The sequence below is a fragment of the Sus scrofa genome, chromosome 7, assembly GCF_054392235.1.
Source record: "Sus scrofa isolate SSC_HxYL_T2T_F1_AM1 chromosome 7, Sscrofa_HxYL_maternal_Yorkshire_Landrace_v2.0, whole genome shotgun sequence".
In the NCBI taxonomy this organism is placed as follows: Eukaryota; Metazoa; Chordata; class Mammalia; order Artiodactyla; family Suidae; genus Sus; species Sus scrofa.
Window position 1 is genome coordinate 34,677,602 of NC_139389.1, and position 21,528 is coordinate 34,699,129.

General features: G+C 42.1%; 1 protein-coding gene across 2 annotated transcripts in view; it reads right to left on the minus strand.

Annotated features, from left to right (window-relative positions):
* Positions 1-20,407, minus strand: part of FAM83B (family with sequence similarity 83 member B) — an 83,778-nt gene extending 63,371 nt beyond the window's left edge. The window contains exons 1-2 of one of the 2 annotated variants that reach the window (XM_084966903.1): positions 20,218-20,407; positions 759-1,262 (exon numbers count right to left, since the gene is read on the minus strand). In XM_084966903.1, coding sequence (XP_084823029.1) covers positions 759-1,202 — 444 coding nt within the window. In that variant the 5' untranslated portion in view covers positions 1,203-1,262; positions 20,218-20,407. Of the gene's footprint in view, positions 1-758; positions 1,263-19,834; positions 19,915-20,217 lie in introns of those variants that run through there. The other variant, XM_001927561.6, reaches the window with a different exon arrangement.
* Positions 20,408-21,528: the final 1,121 nt, after the last annotated feature.

Sequence of the window (21,528 nt, forward strand, 5' to 3'; positions counted from 1 at the left end):
GAAAATCCATGGTGTATTTAATAGGATAAACTTCATCCAGAGCAAGAATTAGGGCTCCATCCTGTTGAGAACAGAGGAAATGTACCAGATTTACCAAGAACCTATTTCTTTTCAGGGACTAAAGAAGATGCGAATGATTGAGACAGTGAATGCATCATTCCCCATCCACACACCTCAGTCTTTGCGGATGAAGACCTCCCAGGTGTAGGTACATGATAAAGAGAAGGAAACCTCCACCTGCAGCAGGACTCAACACCCCTCCAAGATATTCGCAAGCCATGGCAAACCTTCCAATGTATCTACATGTATATTTCCTGAAAGGTAACAGGCACGTGCTGTACACACAGAGACTCTACAGATGTACCTATAGATGATATAGATATACAGATACAGGTATAACTGTTATACTACTCTGGTGATTATCCCCACTTCCAATTTTTCATTTAGAAATAGAAATATTGGAGTTCCCGTCGTGGCCCAGTGGTTAACGAATCCGACTAGGAACTATGAGGCTGCGGGTTCGATCCCTGGCCTTGCTCAGTGGGTTAAGGATCTGGCGTTGCCGTGAGCTGTGGTGTAGGTTGCAGACGCGGCTCGGATCCTGCATTGCTGTGGCTCTGGTGTAGGCCAGTGGCTACAGCTCTGATTCAACCCCTAGCCTGAGAACCTCCATATGCCGAGGGAGTGGCCCAAGAAATGGCAAAAAGACAAAAAAAAAAAGAAAAAAAGAGAGAGAAAGAAAGACATTGAAATATTACCTTTCTTGCTTCTTTTATCATCTTCCGAATAGTTTCCTTAATCGTAAGTAGTTGCGCTCTTGGCGGATGAAAGAGGAGGTCTATGTGGGTGCCTCCTAAGAGTCCGGGCATCACGTAGGGCCAGCCTAAGTCAAGGTTTGGAGCTTCCACATCAGACTCCACAGGCCAGTAAGTCCCAGAAGATGAAGTATCATCATAGGAATTGTCATTACCATGTGCTGTGCTTTGTGCAACTTTCTGAACATTTTTCAAAATATAAGCGATTTCTTCCTCAGCTAGAAAGTCCGACACTCGTTCCGTGGCAAGAAATTCTTGGTATGCATCTAACCCATGTTCAATCAGCGTGTCCACGGCTACTCGATACCACTCCTTATAGTGAGGTTCAATGTAATTGTCTGATTTACACTCATCATTCAAGGAGGAAAGCATTGAAGAGGTCTCCATGCTTGCAAACCTCTGACAACAACACTTTCAAATGTCCATTCGTGCAGCGCCTCAAGGGATCTGGGTGTTTAAAAGGAAAAACGGAGAATCAGTTAGAGTTCTACTTTCAAGTGTTTTATAATGCACGTCAACTATCATTTTTACATTTATTTATTTCTACTACCAATAGCTCAATATACCATACATTTCATTTCCAAAGTGGCATTAATAATACCATAATTCACCTATTTATCGCAAATAAGCTAAACAGATTTCCTTTTACAGACCGCTAGTTGATATTCCTTTTTTCCCAGGTACCGCTACAATTTAGTTTCTCATCTAAGGAAATGTACCTTCCTTCTCTGAGATCTGGGAAGTCCCTCCTTCCTAACTTTAATCTGGGATTTACACATGGCGTAAATCAGTTTCTATAAACCTTTTTTGTTTTAGTTTAAAATATTTTAAAAGAGAATTAGGATAAACTCAATGCCTAGACAGCCATTAATAGAAATCTTTACTGAGTACTTGCTATGCATGGATACTGGTCAAATATAAAAAGCACGAAATACTTGCCTTCCAGGAATGTATTAAGTAGATGAAGAGGCAAAATGTATATACAGAACTGTGTGGTACCACTCTGAACAAAGACATATATTGCTAAGGGCCAAAATGAGTAATGCCTATAGTCAATGCTTTCAGAATAAAAGCCAGTAGAGCTCAATATGGAACAAAAGAGTTAAGGCTAGACCTGTGCAGGAGGTGGGCTTCAGGTGTACATGGGGCAATGAGGGAAAAACAATCAGGTGGCAAGAGGAGTATTTCATCTTACACAAGAATGAAAGAATATAAAACATAAGCAAAACACCAGAACAGGTAAGAACGTGGTACATCCAGGAATGAATTTAAAACAGAAATGAAAACAGGAGTTCCCCCTGTGGCACAACAGGATCAGGGGATTGGTAGCTTCTCTGGAGCACTGGGACTCAGGTTCGATCCCTGATCCAGCAAGGGGGCTTAAGGATCCAGCATCGCCACAGCTGCCGTGTAAGTCAAAACTGTGGCTCAGATCTGATCCCTGGCCCGGGAGCTCCATATGCCATGGGGTATCCAAGAAAGAAAAGAAGAGGAAAAATAAAAAGAAAAACTTGGTGTGCTGGATATCAGGATTCTTATTAAAGATAGGAGATAAAGCTGACTAGACAAAATGGAACCAGAGGAGGAGGGACACTGCAGATTTTTGTGATTCAGCAAAACTTGTGTTTAAAACAATTAGTTGTGCAGTATCAGCAGACAGGAGTAGCTAGGAGAGTCTTTCGGTGCTCAAACGCCCAGTGAGGACGTGACAAGAAAATTCAAGTGATGGTTCAAAGCAAGAACTCGAGTTTGATGGCCTGATAGCATATAGGTGATAAAGATACTCAGGACATCAAAGACAATTCAGACTTCTCTTAGGGATCAAAATATACCTATCCCAGCTCCTGCCCCATCCCTCACAATACCCACAAAGTGATACTCACTCAATCATTCACTGTGTGAGATACTGGACTGGACCTTATCTCAATCAAAACAAGGGCTTCCCGGGCTTTTGCGGTCATGATCGCCATTGTGTGGATTCAAAGTCTAACTCTGTGATGTGCTACAAGAACTGTGGAGCCAATCTGACCACGAACATCTTTGTCCGTGGCCCTGCCCTCATTTACAATTTTCCTCTAAACTCTGTCTTTTCGGTCTCAGGCTTCCCACAAATCAAATCTGATTTGGGAAGGGTAACCCAGAAAGCCATGATCACTTATTATTCCCTTATCTGAAAACATGTAACACGAGTCACTAATCATAGAGTGAGGTCCTGAAGGAGTGGGTATTAAATGGTAAGTTTTGCTGGGGGGACAAAAGATAGAAGAGGTTCAGCCTACAGGAAGGCAGAGCTGAGGACTGAGGAAGGCACCGGGTAGCCTCGCGTTACGATTTTAGTGCAGACGAGCTTGACCCCTTCCCTAGGCTCAGAGTTTTTACAGAGAAAAGCTTACAGAACTGAAAGCCCGAAGATGAAATCTGATAGAAGAATAAAAACAGAACAAGTTCTTCCGGTCCCCTGGAGGGTCCTCAGATTGAGCCATAACTTGAATGAAACTTAGGCAGCTGGAATTATCCCTGGGTCCAGGGCCATCAGTGTGCAATGCGACATGGGAATTCTGGGCCACACAGTCTTTTTTCTCCCACATAGCATTACGGTGGAGCTTTGGGGTAACACGCTCCCACGCTTTGGGGGAACATGCTCCCACACTTTGGGCAGAGGAGGAATAAACACCAAGATGTCTGCTAGGGTGAGAGGTATGGTATGAAAAAGTAAAATGTGTTACTTTTATCACCTAATTACATTTAACGTGATCTGTTGACATGTACCAGGGATCCAATGAGGAAGCTTTCCTAAATGTCTCAATCATTGCAAATGGTGCCATCTTTTTTTCTAATGACATTTTATGCAAGTTCAGTGGTTCTCCGCAGGGGAGATCTGACTCCACCCACACTCCAAAGAGGAACAATATCTGGAGATGGTTTTAATTATAAGGATTTGTGGGGAGCTATGCTACTGATAGGTAGTGTGGTAGAAGCTAGGGACGCTGCTAAATATTCATGAATGCATAGGATAGCTGCCCACAGGAGGGAATTACCTGTCCAAAATGTAAATAGTGCCAAGGCTCAGAAATCTTTATCAGGTTATTCACTTTCTTCTGCATGAAATCATATTACTCATTCATGACTTCTTAGGTATTCATTAAAGTTCTCTTTTACACATAACACTTTTTTACCAAAGAAATACGGTTTTTATTTGCTTGACAAAATCAATGCATTTGATGAGAACACAGTTCCCTGAGGTTCAGTGTGGTGTGGTTTTCATTTGGTAATTCCAGTCCACGAAGGGACAAATACCCAGTGATCACATGAAACTCACACACTGTATTTGTAATTATTCAAAACATTCAGTAACTGCTGACTGTTCATAAAAATCCCAGCTTTCCTGAGCACTCATTTGAAAACGTTTAAAATTTAACTTTTGAGGGAGTTCCCATCATGGCTCAACAGTAACGAACCCAACTAGTATCCGGGAAGACACTGGTTCAGTCCTTGGCCTCACTCAGTGGGTTAAGGATTTGGCGTTGCTGTGAGCTGCGATGTAGGTTGCAGACACAGCTCAGATCCTGCATTGTTGTGGCTGTGGTGGAGGTCGGCTCCTGCAACTCTGATTTGACCCCTAGCCTGGGAACATCCATATGCCACAGGTTCAGCCCTAAAAAGCAAAGAAAAAAAATTTAACTTTTGAGTTTCTATAATATGTGATGTTAAGTGCCCATGACATATGTGGAAATTAAAACGCATAAAATGCTTTAAAAAAAAACTATATTAATTTCCGAGCTTTACTTATGCAAGTGTATACTCTGCCACTATAAAAAACTCATTCTTGAACTATGTGCTAGCTGAGAAATCATAGCGATCAGAGGGATTATGAAAGCATAATCAAACTGAGAAGACACAGGTGAAAAGGTAATTATGAGGAAAAAAATAGAAGATGAGAAAGAAAAGTGAAACACTACAGGGCTAATCAAACAGCAAAGCCAGATGTGATGCAGAAAAAACATTTCATAGGAAAAATGCAACAGCCATAAGCACTGACATGGAGAAATGATGTACAAGAGTTAAGATAAGAAATAAATACAGGAGTTCCCATCGAGGTTCAGTGGTCATGAACCCAACTAGGATCTGGCATTGTTGTGAGCTGCGGTGTAGGTCACAGGCGAAGCTTGGATCCTGTGTTGCTGTGGCTGTGGCTGTGGCCGGCAGCTACAGGTCCAATTAGACCCCTAGCCTGGGAACCTCCATATGCCAGGGGTGCGGCCCTAAAAAGAAAGAAAGAAAAAAAAACAAAAACAGAAAGAAATACACTTGACTGTTCTGCTGGAGAGGCCATTCTTTAACAGCTGCCTAAAGATACTAACTTATCACAAGAGATGTTTACAAGGGATACTTTCGAAGGAACCACCAACAAAGAAATTTTAATGGAGGAGAACAAGGTAATGGCACCTGCAGGAATGGTTACTGCAATAAAATAGCTCCTGTATTTAGTTACATATTTAACATAAGACTTTCAAGAGTTCAATCATGAAATCTTTGAAGGGCTATACTTGAGGACAAAATTACAGAGGTGTGCCTTTAAACACATAAAAAGTATCATTCAATTAATAATAATTAACAACCCTAGAAAACATATTCTTTTAACATATAGAATAAACTTAATGAGTAGAGAAAAATAAAATCTTGCCATAATACAAAAACTGAGTAGACCGCTAGGCTCACCTACTAGTTAAGTGATTCATTCCAGAAAAAGAGCCTTGTAAAATACATGATTCAGACCCAGGCCTCAAAACCACTACACAATGCCTTTGATTATCAGCTCTTTAGGGTCATTTGCAGGAAGTATAAATTCCAAATGTTAAATGTGTAAATACAAAAAATATAAACAAGGTATTAAAAAAAAAAAGAAATTTCAATTCATGGGCCACTCTGAAAAATAGTCTGCCCATTTCATTTACAAAACTAAATATGTAACTAACACAAAAGGCATCACTTGTACGCCTAGGATTGATCCAAGAGAAGTGAAAACTTCACACAAAAACTTGTAGATGAATGTTCATAGCAGCTTTATTCATAATAGCCCCAAACTGGAAACAACTCAATCGTCCTTTGTGGGTGAATATTATACAAAGTGTGGTATGCTCATACCATTAGTCAGCAACACAAAACTAACTTCCGATGCTGGCAGAAACCTGGATGAACCCCCAGAGAACTGTGCTGAGTGAAAAAAGCCAACGCCTGGAGTTCCTGCTGTGGTGCAGTGGGTTAAAAATCTGACTGCAGTGGAGATGTGGGTTCAATCCCAGACCCGGCACAGTGGATTAAAGGATCTGGCATTGCCACAGCTGCAGTGTAGATTGCAGCTGCAGCTCAGATTCAATCTCTGGCCTAGGAACTTCCATATACCACAAGTGCGGCCATAAAATAATAATAATAATAATGAGGAAAAAGGAAAAGAAAAAAGCCAACCCCCTCCCCCAAATTACACACTGCATGATTTCATTTACGTAACAGTCTTGAAATGACAAAGTTATAAAAGCGATCAGATTAGTGAATGCCAGGGCATAAAGAAGGGGTGGATGTGGCTATAAAAGGGCAACAAGAGGAATTTTCGGGGTGATGGAAACATTCCGGACTTTGGCAATATCCGGAGTGTGATACAGAATTACAGTTTTGCAAGATGTTACCGTTGAGGGAAGCTGGGTAAAGGATACAATGATTTCCTCTGTATTACTTATCTCGACTGCCTGTGAATCATCAATTATCTCAAAACAAATTATACTGATGAGCAATTTCACTTGCCTTGAGTAGTAACCAAAACAAAAACAACATATATATATATATATAGCTGGGAGGGTTAGAGCTTGTGTGTAAGGTCCCAACTCCAGGTTCAAAGCCTGCTTTCCCAATTGCTATAGAGCTCTTGGGCCAGTGACCTGCGTCCACAAGCCTCCGTCTGGTCACGTGTAGAAAGAAGGCTGACAGCAGTGTGTGTCACTGAATGCAAGTTCCTGTGCCCAGTGCACAGGGAGGCCACACTGAAACATTGGAGCATTGGCGTTTGGAGCTGAGAAAGGTTTATTGCAGGGCCAAGCAAGCAAGGAGAATGGGTGGCTCATGCTCAATAAATAAGTAAGTAAATAAATAAATAAATAAGTAAGCAAACTCTGAACTCCCCAAAGGGTTTCAACAAAGTATTTTAAAGGCCAGGTGAACCTGTGATGGAACATGATGGAGGAAAATGAGAAAAAGAATGAATGTATATATGTGTGACTGGGTCACTTTGCTGTACAGTAGAAAATTGGCAGAACACTGTAAACCAACTATAATGGAAAAAATAAAAGTCATTAAAAAATTAACAAATAAAGGCCAAGTGAGGGAGAGGCACCCCAGGCTATGTGATCAGCTCGTGCACAATTCTCTGGTTGACGGTGATCAATTCTTAGGAGCCCGCAGGTCTGGGGACTGTGTGCTATGCGTTAAAGTCTTCCACTTGGTGGTGGTTTTCAGCATCTTAATAACTCAGGAACTAGGCATGAGATACTATTATCTGGGTATTTCAGAGGATATGAGGGAGGGGTCTCTCCCCTGGGAAGGCAGTATGGGGTCCTGCTCAGTTACATGTTCATAGCATTAGGTCATTCGAAGGAATAAATGAGGTGACGCCCTTCAAGTATTTCGCTTTTACTACAATTATTATTATACTATTATTGCTATTGCACATTTTAACATTACATTGTGTATCTTTTACTATAAAGATACAAAAACATTTGGTCCTAAGCGTCTTTGAGGATTCAAGAGAAGGTCATGTTTCCTGTTATCCCATTAGCAGTGTCATTCATTGCTTTGTCAGTTGCAATATTAAGCAAACAGCTAAACCTAGTCTCGATTTGTTTATGGTTTCTGATCTAAGCAGGTTCACTGAAGAAACTTCTGAAATAAGAACTCAGTGGAAAAATGCTCCAAGGAGAAATTACAACTTTCTTACATGGCACATAGTCAGAGGTTACAACTACTTAATATGTAAGCAGATGGCCCCCCAATCAGGGCTTTGACTGAAAGAAATACCAAAAAGACCAGAGTTGCCATAGTCTTCTGAGGTCTTATTCCCAACTTGTCTTAGGATGTTTCTATTTAAGGACTAAATGCTGCTAAGTGTCCCTCCAACAGATATCTTCAAATCCTAACCTTCAGCACCAGTGAATGTGATCTTACTTGAAAAGAGGGCCTTCTTTGCACACGTAATCAACTTAAGATGAGGTCATATTCTGTTAGCGTCATATTCTATTCCTAACCCATGACTATTCTTAAAAAGGACAGACAAGACACAGACAAATACACAGGGAGAACTCCAAGTGACTACAGAGGCAGAGACTGGACATTAAGGATTACTAGTAACACCAGATCTGAGAGAAAGTCATGGACAGGCTACCCCTAGAGCTTCTAGGAAAATGGGGTCCTGAGGACAACTTGACTTCAGAATATTAGCCTCTAGACCTGTGAGAGAATACATTCTTTATGCCACAAAGTGTGGTAGTTAGTTATAGCAGCTGCAGGAAGCCAAGATAAACGTACAAAAGTTAGTCTTTATTTTTAAATGTTCAACAGTATAAAATAAAAGAACTTCATAAAAAATAATTTACCATCCACAAATAATTTCAAATGTTTTTTTTCTAGTTTATGTCATATTATTAAATCAGTCCTCTGACCCAACTTTGATGTTAAGCAAATTTTTTTTTTTTTGTCTTTTTGTCTTTTTAGGGCCATACCCGGAGGTTCCCAGGCTAGGGGTTTAATTGGAGCTGCAGCTGCCAAGCCTACGCCAGAGCCACAGCAACGCCAGATCCGAGCCACGTCTGCAACCTACACCACAGCCCATGGCAACACTGGATCCCCAACCCACTGAGCAAGGCCAGGGATCGAACCTGCAGCCTCATGGTTCCCAGTCAGATTCGTTAACCACTGAGCCACAATGGGAACTCCAGATGTTAAGCAAATTTATTAAGGAATATTGTATAGTCTTTCAAATATTGGAAAAACAAATACCTTAAATCACCCTTTTTTGAGGTGGGGGGAATGACTCTGTGATGTGTATCAAAAAGTCTATTTAGAGAAGATGAGAATATAGTTTCTAAAGGATCATTTCAGAACATCTCTGTTGTATAAAACCATAATCTATGGTGGACAACAGTCAAAACAGATATACCTCTTCTTTCTTCAGATTTTTAGATGCCAAGATTATGTTTGACTTTTTGACTATAGAAATTAAAGATGACAATTAAAACATTAAAATATTAAGTTAAAAACTCACTGTAATATTCAAGCTGCCCAGGGCAATCCAATATGCAGTTTTGACATCAAAACTTATCATAAGGTTCTAAGCTGGCTTCATAATGGCATAACAAAATGGCCCGATATCACAGGTCACAGGCTTCCACAGAGCAGACCAAGGAATACACACACACACACGGTACCCTCAGTCACAGAGTGTGGGTGCAGACGGCCCCACACATTTAACAGAATCACCCATTTTATCATGAAAAGGACAAAACTAAACAGCTCCAATTCATTCTATAAATCCCAGAGAAAAATGCCATTTGCTCAATATCTAATCATTGCTTAGTTTCATTCATGTCTTTTAATTAGGGGATGGGGTGATGATCACTTTCATACCAAAATAATTCAGTGTTTGTGTGTTTTTGTGTTTGTGCAGTGGCTGTTTAATATATTTTCATCCCCAGTCTAAACTATATCAAATGTAAGAATATAAAGGCCACCAATTTATGTTCATGACATTAAAACATAATCATTCACTACCATTTGCTGGACAGTAGGACTTCATTGGTTAATCTGTTTTAAATGTATATCAATGACTATGCAGTGTTTGCATTGAGGAAAAAGAAAGCTGGTAAAAGAAGTATCCCAACCATTAGTTTGTACCTTAGAACAGCCTCCTCTTTTTTCATTCACATGGTAAGATAACTATTGACTATTGGCGGTCACAGGCAATTCAAAACCCTGCCTATAAAACAGTCTAACACTTCGTATAGAGCAACATGTGAACAAGTACAAAAAATCCAGAAACTAAAGCTATCTGGTTACAGGGACCACAAAAGAAAGGAAAAAAAAAAAAAAAAAAAAAAAAAAAAAAAAAAAAAAAAAAAAACAGAAATAACCTCATGTGGTTAATGAGGTCTTTGCAAGTAGCTCAGGGGCACTCAGTCTCATCTTCAATTCTCAGGGGCCAGAACCAGAAGCAGGGCAAGGAGTGCCCACAGCACTTCTGGCACAAGGTATCCTGTCTGATGCATCCGTGAAAGGCCCTATTCTCTACCTCTTCACTAGACCAGGAGTCCTTTGAGGGAGACACTGTCTCTGGCACAGTCATTAACGCTCAGGATGTAGAGAAACGTTACATGATAAGCTAATCTTGTACTGCCTAATTACTCAGTGGAACAGAATGAGCGCTGATTAAAGTGTGATATGCCAAACAATGCTGAAGTATAAAGTGTTTTTTTTTTAAATAACACCCATGCAGAACATTGTTAAGGTTGAAGCACATATTTACGTTAAGCAGATGATAGTTTTTTGACAATACAAAATATTGCCCATTGGTAAAGTGCTTTAAAAAGGACAGAAACCCACTGCAAGCTGTAAAGGTAATTAGGTAAATCTACAGATCTCTTTCAAAAATCATAAACGCTAATTTCAAAGAAGCACCCTGTCAGAAGAATGGAGATGTTATCAAGTGTCACTTGGGGAGTTGCCCTAAAATTTTTTATCTTTTGAAATATTTAATTATTATAAAGTCTTTCTGAAAATAGTCTCCATGCATTTAATCTTAATGAAAAAAAGTTTCAAGTCTTGAGTTTGTCAATGAAAAAGTGATACAAATTAGTGTAAACATGACTCCTTTCCCTTGTGTTTTTGATGTCAGTACTATTATTATATGTTTTTACTTCAGCAGGAAGAAAGGATTCTTTGGGTGTTTAAATGAATTGTGATTGTGGCTGTTCAGTTTATCATTAAGGCGAAATTGGAGTCAACTATATATTCCATTACAGCCCTGAGAAGTTTAAAAGTCCATATATATGTATATAGATTTAGATTTTAGGGCCGTACCTGGGGCATATGGACGTTCCCAGGTTAGGGGTCAAATTAGAGCTACAGCTGCCAGCCTACACCACAGCCACAGTAACATGGGATCAGAGCTGCAGACATGGGCCCAAGTCACAGCCACAGCAAGACCAGATCCGAGCCGTGTCTGCGACCTACACCACAGGTCACGGCCATGCCAGAGCCTTAACCCAGTGAGCGAGGCCAGGGATCAACCCGCATCCTCATGTATACTAGTCAGGTTCGTTTCCACAGAGCCACAACAGGAACTTCCATAAAAGTCTGTATCTATTTTTTTACAGCTTGATGAAACACAGCAACGTAAGCTCTCAATTTACCCAATACCTATCCTGACACAAACCCGGAATCTGGTTTCAAGAAGCAGGTCTATTTCTCTACTCGAAAGTAGGCAAAACTTGCAAGAGGATCAGGATCTACTTTGGTCTTGAGAATGCTGGAGCATTAGGGGAAATGATTTTTAATAGTGATGGCTATTAATGCCAATGAGATCTGAAAATCATGGCTGAGACACCCTCAATGCTGGGCTCTAGGGCAGTGACCAAGAATTTTTTTCAAATGCCATCAAAGCATCCTTTCCCGAGGTCCAGGCTTGAATTTGGGAGCTTCACTCACCTCCATCCACAACCTTCCCTATTAATACCTCCCCCAGGAAGATCCCCCAAGGCTATGGCAGGAAACCTCCTGTGACCACAGCAGGCAGGCCCACCTCCAGGCCTGGCTGCGCCCCTGGGCTCGTATAGTCAATTGGTTGCCAGACACCTTTCCTGGATAATTAGCAGATTTTCTTTCATTTAACAAATCTGGGTTTACGCCCATCTTAGGATCTTGGCACCAGCTGTACCGTCTGCCCAGAACACTCCTTCTTTTCACTCCTGGCTTATCATACATCACCTCCTTTTGTTTTTTGGGTTTTTTTTGGGGGGGGGGTCTTTTTAGGACTGCACCCTCAGCATATGGAGGTTTCCAGGCTAGGGGAGGAATTGGAACTGTAGTTGCCAGCGTACACCACAGCCACAGCAACGTGGCATCCAAGCCGCATCTGGGACCTACACCACATATCATGGCAACGCTGGATCCTTAACCCACTGAGTGACGCCAGGGATGGAACCTGCATCCTCACGGATGCTATTCAGATTCTTTTCTACTGAGCCACGACGGGAATTCCATACATCACCTCCTTAGATGTTTTCTTAACTTCTTTAAACTTTTTTTTTCCTGCCCATTTTAAAAAGAACCCGCCCTCTCTGCCATTCTTAATTCTTTCATCTGGCTTTATTTAACTTCTCGTACTTATCATTATGTAAAATAACCAAGGTATTTACTTTCTTGCTACTGCTTGTATCCCCCTCACAGGAATGGAGGATCCTCGAAGGCTACCAAAGCAGGTAAGTTCTCGTTTACGTGTCCCTGCCATAGTGTGTAGTCATATCCACCTTCAATAAGGTCTATTGTCTTACAGTCCTCTTATGTTGGGATCCTGGTTCCATTCTACCCTCCCTGTGTAATCACAAAGGAGAAGCAACCAGGGATCCATCTCTATCGAGCCATCCATCCATCCCCTCACCTGTGTCCCTTGCCTCTCCCCCCACTTCACAAGACCCACCCACAATTCCCTGATTCCAACAGAAAGTGGGATTCAGGTTCTTTCAACCTTGTTTTCTGAACCTTAGGATAATTTAAAGCAAAAACTTGATATATTTAGACAGAGGCATCACAAGCAACCAGGGACACCTGGAGAGAAATGTTAAACATATGTCGTATGCATTCCTGTCCCACCTTTTGAGTCTATTTAAGGAAATAAAAAGTCAATCATGGTCCATGGTGACATTTACAGAGAGACAGGTGCTGTAGGAAAACATTAAGTATGTGCTCAATGTGAACTATAAAAGTGGTTTTTCAAATACACTAACAAAAAACAGTGTCTCTAGGAAAAAGTGAAAACTTGCAAAAAATGTATTTGTGTGGGTATGTTGGGAACAGCTATCAAATGCCAAGGTGTTAGTAGTTTATTTAGAGGCCAAATAAAAGCAGTCTTGGACTGTTAAAAAGTAGAGGTTTGCAAATAGTAATGAGGTTGTGGAAATCGTGCAAGTGAATACAAGTGTATTTAATTAAACCACCAAAAGTTTAAATGGTAAACATACATCTAGCTTGGAAAAAAAACATTGGTTTCAACTTGCGTAAAGAGTCATACAAAAAGATCAGGACATCTGAAACAACCTGTGTCTAGCAGTCCTTCAATTTGTCCTTTCCCTGGGAAGTCACTTTTACTCAAGGCTGCTTAGATGGCTATATCACAATTGAAATAAGGGATCCTCTTTTATTTTCTTCTAGAAATCCAACCCCCACCCCCGAAAAATGTAACTGGAAAGCTAGCCCATGCTAGTTCAGATATTCGTATTGTTTTCTCAATAAGCTGCTTACAGAACACTTGCACAGGTGGAAATGAGTCAGTGAGGTATAAATAAGGATGCACATTTTTAAATGTGTAAAATGCTGCTGGATTTGTATAACGGACGCTTCTGGATTACACAGAACAGCAACCTGAGCTCCCTGTGATCTCTCCTCATTACTGTGCTTTAATTTCTGACCTTGGTTCTACCTGGGAGGCTGTAATGACAAAGCTGTGAGGCTCTGCTCACAGTTTCTTAAACCAGACCTGAACGGGCAGCTCTCTGTTTCATGTTCATTTGTCCTTAAAGCCCCTGTCAGTGTCACGGTGAAGAAGGGGATGGCATGACCACGGGGTATCATGACCACCATTGGTGACTTTCTCTTCTGCACGATTTAGTTGTGTGTGTGTATACAAGTGCAGGTGTGTAAATCTTGCTCCTTCCTCTCCTTGACTGCTCAGAGTTCTAAAGGATTTCAAAGCTGAGGCTCCTCTCTTAGTCTTGCAACTTAGCTTTTCCCCAAAACATGTAGTTGGTATTTAGCAATCCCTGCAACAATGTACATTGGGAAGTGGAAAGATCTGGGCACTCTTTCCCAAAAGATGTCATCACAAAGCTATCTTCTCTTCCCTCAGTTGGAATCATTCTCTAAACAAATCAAGAAAGTCATTCACATGAAACGTATACCAAATAAACAACTATTTGGGTTCTCCCCCAATTAATGGTATCACTATGTTGTGATAAGAAAAGTAAAGATAGCAATTTGCTTCTTTATCTCAAAAAATTAATAATTTTATCAAGTCACCTATTCCATGCTGCACACACCTACTTAGGATGGACAAGGGGAATTGCATTTGGGATCCAATGGTCTTGAAGATATTTCTTGCTCTTTTCTTTTTAGGTTTCTTGTCCTATCTCTTCAGGTATCAGAAATGGGAGTAAATCTACTCTATAAACAAAACACAGGATCTAAAATAGTTTGAAGACACTATCTTAGTAAGAGGGCTCTGAATCAAGGCTTCAAGAATGTATCAGATCTGACTGACTTCTCAGAGAATACCTTTAGCTATGAGCTAATAGCTAAAGAATTAGGATAAGAATTCCTATACTAAAGAAATTTTATACTATAAGAATTTCTTATACTAAAGAAATAGTATAAGAATTGGCCTAATATTGCACAAATAAATGCTTTTGTAATAAAGCACTTTTCATATTACTTTCAATGTATAGAGGTTGATGGCTTTGCCTGACCTAAAAGACACAGAAATTGTAGACACAGGCTGTAATTTTAATTTTCCTTAGTTAGTTAACACTAGTCCTTAACTAGTGTTTCTAGTTAGGTTTTTTTTTTTTCTTAAGAAAAGATTCAATTATATGTGCAAGTGGGCTCCTACTTAAGTTCTTTTGACTTTCGAACTTCTCTGCATTCGACACTGATACTTAAGTAACTTTTCTGTGATAACTCCAATCTCTAATCCATTAATTAACAAATATTTCAACTTACTGCCCAGGAAGGCTGTCAGCATGTCAATATGTGGTTTTAATAATACCATTATCCTCTTTTTACTGTCTTATTTGCTCTCTTATTTGAATATTTTATTCCAACTTGAAATCAGTGTATAAGTTTTTGAAAAATAGATAAGTCTCCATGATAGTGATGAAATGCTTACCTAATAAATAAATGGGATATAACTGAGGCAAAGATAGAACTTATTGGACATACCAAATGAGACAAATCTTTAGTTTTAACCAAATGATCCATTGGGAAAGAAAAGCGTTGGTGGTATAGTGGTGAGCATAGCTGCCTTCCACTGGGAAAAAAAAGAATAATTTTTTAAATGCATAAACAGTTAGAAATGCATTGTTAAATGTTGTATTTAACATTAAAGTGTAACTAGCAATTTTATTTGTAATATTTACAATGTATTTTGGTTATTACATATTATATATGTTATATAATATATCATTATTATAGAATTTCCCTTGGAATACATGTTATTCATAGAACTTGATTTTACAGATATTTAGAACATATAATATGCTAGAGTAGAGACCTGTACTGATGAAGAGTAATGACAGAAATGAAGAAACATAAATAAATATTAAGAGATGAAGAGATAGAGAAAGAGGCAAACAAATAGAAGCAGGAAATGGGAAGGTAGGACAGAGAAAAGAAGAAAGGTAAGGTAGAAAAACAAGATAAGAAAAAGGATGAGAGGCAGGAGCAAAGAAAGACAAGACTAGAGTTCCCATCGTGGCTCAGTGGAAATAAATCTGACTAGCACCCATGAGGACACAGGTTCGATCCCTGGCCTTGCTCAGTGGGTTAAGGATCCGGTGTTGCCCTGAGCTGTGGTGTAGCTCACAGATGCTTCTCCGATCTGGTGTTGCTGTGGCTGTGGTGTAGGCTGGCAGCTGCAGCTCCGATTAGACCCCTAGCCTGGGAACCTCTATATACAGCAAGTGTGGCCCTAAAAAAAAAAAAAAAAAAGAAAGGGAAGAGAAGAAACAAGAAGGGACAAAGAGAGGCCAAAAAGGCTACGACTGGATGAAAAGGTTAAAGGTACAGTAAGAGACTCAAAGTAAAGGAAGGATGGAGAAGGAAGAAACAAAATCATCACAAGGGAACCCTGTCAACAGTTCCCTACACTAAAGGCAACGTAGCTTTATTTCACTTTTCTCAAATAATTCAGAAGCTACATTTATTTGCAAAACATACATTTTTAAAAAAAACATCAGGAAACAGCTGTTGAATGAGTCAGATGAGACTTCGTATTTGGAGCAAAGCAAAGTGCTGTTTAGAAGTAAAGCCATCACTGCCTCGCATGTGTATAAATGACAGCCCAGAGAGACACCCCATGGTGAGCAATTCTATTAGAGCCATTGAGGTGGAAGATACCACTTTTTAGTGCTTTGAAAACTGCCTTTTCCTCCCCAAGTGAATAATGCTTATACAATCTGAGAAGCAATGTGATAATACATAGAGAACTAAAAAACTTTGAAATGAAAATAGGACCACAGAAGTGGAAATAACAAGATGCCAGTAATACTTGGGGGAGACCTTAGTTAACGTTATTTTTATGGTACCCTCCATAAGAAGTGATCACAGAGAATTTCAGAGCAGAATGGGACACACTAGTGATCATGTACGCAAACCCTTCAAAGCACCGGTGATAAACCTGAGAGGCCAAGAGAACTGAAATACTCTGCCCCACACCACTGCTGACTCCAGCTGGCTAATGCTCAATGTCACAAATGATTAATGAACATGTACAGTACCTGCTGGGATCTTCAGAGAGTGTGAAGGAAATACTAAGCAAAGGGACCTGATCCATTAATAACTGTTTGTACTTATAATTCTTATTAGGTCCCTAGCCATGAGCTTCCTGAGACCCAAGGACAGTATCTTGTTAGCCTCATATTCCCACAGTAGAAAACACTGCTCAGTGGATAACACTCAATATGTGTGTGTGTGTGTGTGTGTGTTTAATGAACGGATAGGGCACAAGAGCACAAGGTCATGACCTTTACGCACTCACGACTGCATTGTTTTTTGGATAAATCTTTAAAATAGGCCATTTCCAGTAACACAGTGGTTACACTGGACGGTCTGCCTGTGTAAAGGGGCTAATTATCACTACCTTACCTTTCCCAAGAATGAGTAAAGTCTACAAATTATTTGACACATAGTTCAAAAGTGAAATGGCATGTACCTCTAGGGGACATCTGGCCTTACTCAGAAGGATGGAGTGAACATAAAATACAAACCGGGTAGTAATTAGACATCCCAGAGGAAAAGGTTGCTCCTACCAGCCGTGATCACGTGAAGCGCCCAACCGGTACATATTGCTTATATTTGTATCATCTCTCCAACCCAGGCTCAGCTTCCTCACAGCATCACAGCTGCTGAAAACGTCTTTTGCCTCCATGACCCTCTGTCCCTCCTACATACACTGGCCTCCTGACCCCTTTAAAAAACCCTCCTTCCCAACCGTGGAGCCAGCTTGGTCCTATTCAAGTTCATCTCCACACATATCCTTTCTTCTGGAACCCACCGGCCCCCATCTCCTACGTCAGCAGCCTACTGTACTCATCTCCCATGATGCGCAATGCCAGTCCCTGTGGGAGACAGACTACCTACCTGGTGGACTGGGATAGGTACCTCAAAACAGTGCCAGAATCCCACTGGCCCACCTTGGTAGGCAGGGATAGTCATCTGAAGGTTCCAGCACATTCTCTCAAAGAAATGTTGGTGGATTTAATTCTTGATGGGTCTTAGGTGATATTTGTAATAAAATTTAACCCACTGTATCTATAAAATCCCTCAATTAGAATTTTTTGCATGGTGGGGGGGTACATTCTAATTTTCAAATGATAAATTCATCAACAAATTTCTAAAACACATCCTACTTCCAAATTGGAAATAATTAAGTGCACAAAAGTACATTTTAAACATTGTGTTTGACAGACTCTGGGAAATTGTGAAACATCCCTCAAACCCTCATATGCTCATATTCTGCAAGTTACAGAGGGAGAGGCATGCAAACTTATCAAACTAGCTAAACAAGGACAACGTGTAATTTTACAAAGAATTAGTTAAATTAAGCTAAGTGGGGCCTTTTCAAATGGTCTCCTTCAACCAGATTTACATTACAGAAGAGGCCTGATTTACTGGAATCACATTTGCACCACGAGATTCTCCAAACTTGAAGGACTCTGTTACATCATGGAAAGTCACAGCCCTATAATGGGAAGCAGGCAGGTGAGTTGCTGCAGGGTGAGTAAGTCGTGGTCAGGAACACCTCCACCACAAACTGTAAGGGGCTTGGTAGCAGGAAGGGATAGAGCAGATGGAATAATAAATTAATTAACCCTCCCCAAAGAGTTTAGTCAGTTAAAGTAATAGTCTCCAGAGAGCAATCACACAAGACATCACTGAGTCAGCACCAGAGGTGTGGTCCGTCCCCATCTACTCAATCCCTTTCAGCAATTGTTCAATTGGTGATGCTTCCCACAATACACTGTGAGCATCTGGGGTCTAGAATGTGCCAGCTTTAAAGGCCGGATCCACCCAGCCCCCAGGCAGGCTCTGCCGGGTGCAGCCAGCACCCTTCCTAGGTGTGTACACCACGTAAACCCAAAGCCAGGGGTGGAATTAGGACTGGAAGGCGTGGGAACAGCTATCATTCTGGGAACTGCAGGGAGACAGGGAGAAATCAAACAAAACTAAGACCTGCCCCACCCCCACCCCATCCGGTTTCACACTACTCTGATTCTTTAGTTACTATGGAAAACCCAAAAGACCAGCTTTCTCTTCTAAGTGGCTTGCATCACTGTCTGCTTTCCCATATCTTGTCAGGTCTGATTCATCCTCAGTCATGGCTTTCCCTGGGGCCCTTGCATGTGTCGGGGATGAGAAGGGGAAAGAGGGGAGGTGCCTGCCGGGAACCAGGGCAGGTCTATCAAGTGGGAATCTGGAAAAGAGCTGCTGGACATCAGAGTCTAGCCTTGACTGCCTGCCACCAGCACAGCTCTTTCTCAGTGTTCTGGCCTCCTTAGCGCTTATCTCCACTTCTGGGTCAGAGACAGTGTAATTTACAAGCACAGCCCTCCACGCACGGTCCCTATGCAGTCCTGTGTCCCAGACCTCGGTCTCCTTCTCCCGATAAAGCAGCATTGTCTCCTCACATACCCATGATTCCTACAACTAACATACACACATTCTGCCCCCCACCCCCCTATAAAGGTGATGATTCTCCCAACACGACACAAAGAACAGATCTAAAATCTCCATGTGACTTTCCAGAAGCAATCTCCTCTCCTTTTAAGGCCACCACCACCCGGAGCAGTGATTCTCAAAATCTGATAGGAACGAGAATGACCTGACCAGCTAATCAAGGTCACAGGCTCAGGGACACTAATGTTTGAAAAGCACATACCCGGACTAAATCTGGGAGAAGCGGGATCGGACACATAGTGTGTCGAGGTAAACTTTTATTTTCCTTTTTGAGTTCTGTTCCCCAGGGGGGATCTAAAGCGCATCCACGCCCTCTGCAGCCGCGACTCCCGCCCTTTTCCCGAGCTTTCCCCCCCGCCCCCCGCCAAGTCCCCCCATTCCCAGAGCTGAGGAGCCGCACTTTCTAAAAGCCGCGACCCTCCCCGCCGCCGACCCCAAAGCAAAGAGGCAACTGATCCAAAGTCCACCACTGGCGGCTGGCTCCGGTCGCTTGGGCACCTGAACGCAGCCAGCCTGAGGCTGAACTTTCCAAACTTCCCGTCTTACTCTCCCCCCCCGCCACGCTAATGAAAGAAAAGTGCATAAAACGGAGGGACCCAACTTCGCGACTCTCCGATCCTGCGCGCGCACGCCCCAGGGTTAGTTCGCGCCCCCAGCTTCGCAGCCCGCCCCGGGTGGCCGCGGTCCCGGCCACGGCCACCCTCCGCTTGCCCTCCGCGCGCGAGGGAGGAGAGGGGAGCTGGGACCCCACTTACCGCTGGGAGGGCCCGGGAGCCGCGCGCAGCCGCGCCCGCGCCAAAGGTTCGCCTGCCAGGAAGCGGAGGGCGCGGGAGGTGGGGAGTCACCTGCGCGTCAGACGGCGGAGGGTAGCTCGGTCCCGCCCGGGCCGCGCCTCCCGGGCCCCAGGTGCCGAGCCTGCGAGGGCGGGGTGGGACGGGCTGCAACAGGTCTCGAATCCTGTCGCACCAAAGCCCGCGCAGCCGGCCAGCGCCCCGGAACCTGTCTGAACTCAGAAACCCAAGCTTCTGCCAGCAAAGTAAAAAGCCTTTCTTTCCTGTCCGCCCTCCGGGCTCCCCCGCAACGGCAAGTCCTGACTTCCCGGCCCGGCGAGCAGAACCCGGAGGACCGCGGCGCTCACCTGGGCAGAAAGTGGGTTCGGCGGAACGGCATCCAGCTCCCATCCCCCGTGCGTCCGGAATGCAACAGGGGTTGGCGGGGGGCGGCGGGGTGAGAGCCAGGGAGGTACCACCCCCAGGGAGCGGGCGGACTCAGCCCCCGGGAGATAATTCCCACCCGCCGCCAGCGATGCCGACCCTACCCCACTGCCCGAGTGTGCCCAGTGGAAGAGAGGAGGAGGTGGAAAGGTGGAAGAAAAAAGTGCCTGTGAATTCATCTTTTTATAAGAAAGAAAAATTCTAAATATCATCAAAGATATGGGACCGATTTAGGAGTGTCCTGGTTACTGACTTGAGATGAAAAGGTGCTGCTTAAAATGGGAATACATGCTGGAAAAGCAGGCCACTCGAAGTAGGGTGCTATAGACCATTGTTATGGAAATGAGACATTATCATTTGGTTTTAATATAAAGTAATGAGAGCAATTAACAAAATTCGTTTTATATTTCCTTATCTACATCTCAGTAAGTCTGTTTCAGGTGTTCTAATAATTGTATAATCACCTCGTCTTCAAGACATAGCCATTTGAAGTAAATGTTTAAAATGCAGCCTAGTAGGAGGAGAATGGCACTTAGGGTAATAATGGGCATATTTTCAACTTCCGGCTTGATACGTAAATTATCATAACCTGGAAATGCTTTTTAAAATGAATTCTGTCTATTTCGCTCTGAATAAAATACGGGGAAAATGCTGAACTGCTGCTATTTGAGTTAGATCCTGACCTATGGGTAGACTTCTGAGAATGAAATGTGCATGTTCTAGGTGCTAAAACAGGGCAAAGGCCAGGTAGGAAGTAAAAGTAAGTTCCAGCATGGCACAAAACTAAGCTTCCAGATAGTGGTATCTGTGAACTGTAGTTTCTTTTCTTCAACAACATGTGGAGAATTGTTTGGTTTAATAGATTTAACTTTTTTTTCCCTCTTCTCTTTCTGCTAATTTCCTTGTCTCACCTTTTAATATTTTTGCAACTCTGGACTTCATTTTTGGCATGCAGTCCTCTGACTCACTCAATTCATGTTCACTCTGTGGATCTTAATTTGATGGAGTTCAAAAATAATGCTGGATTAAAAGAGAACTACTTATGAACATTTTTGAAACTGCTTGTAAATATACACTTATCCTAGTTGAAAAAAAAAAAAAACAAAAGAATATTTAGACTAAACAAATTAAAAGGGGCCTGTGGGAAGCTGAATTTTATTAAGATACGTAGGAGTTCCCTGGTGGCTTAGTGGGTTAAGGATCCGGGGTTGTCCCTGCTGTGGCTCTGGTTCCTG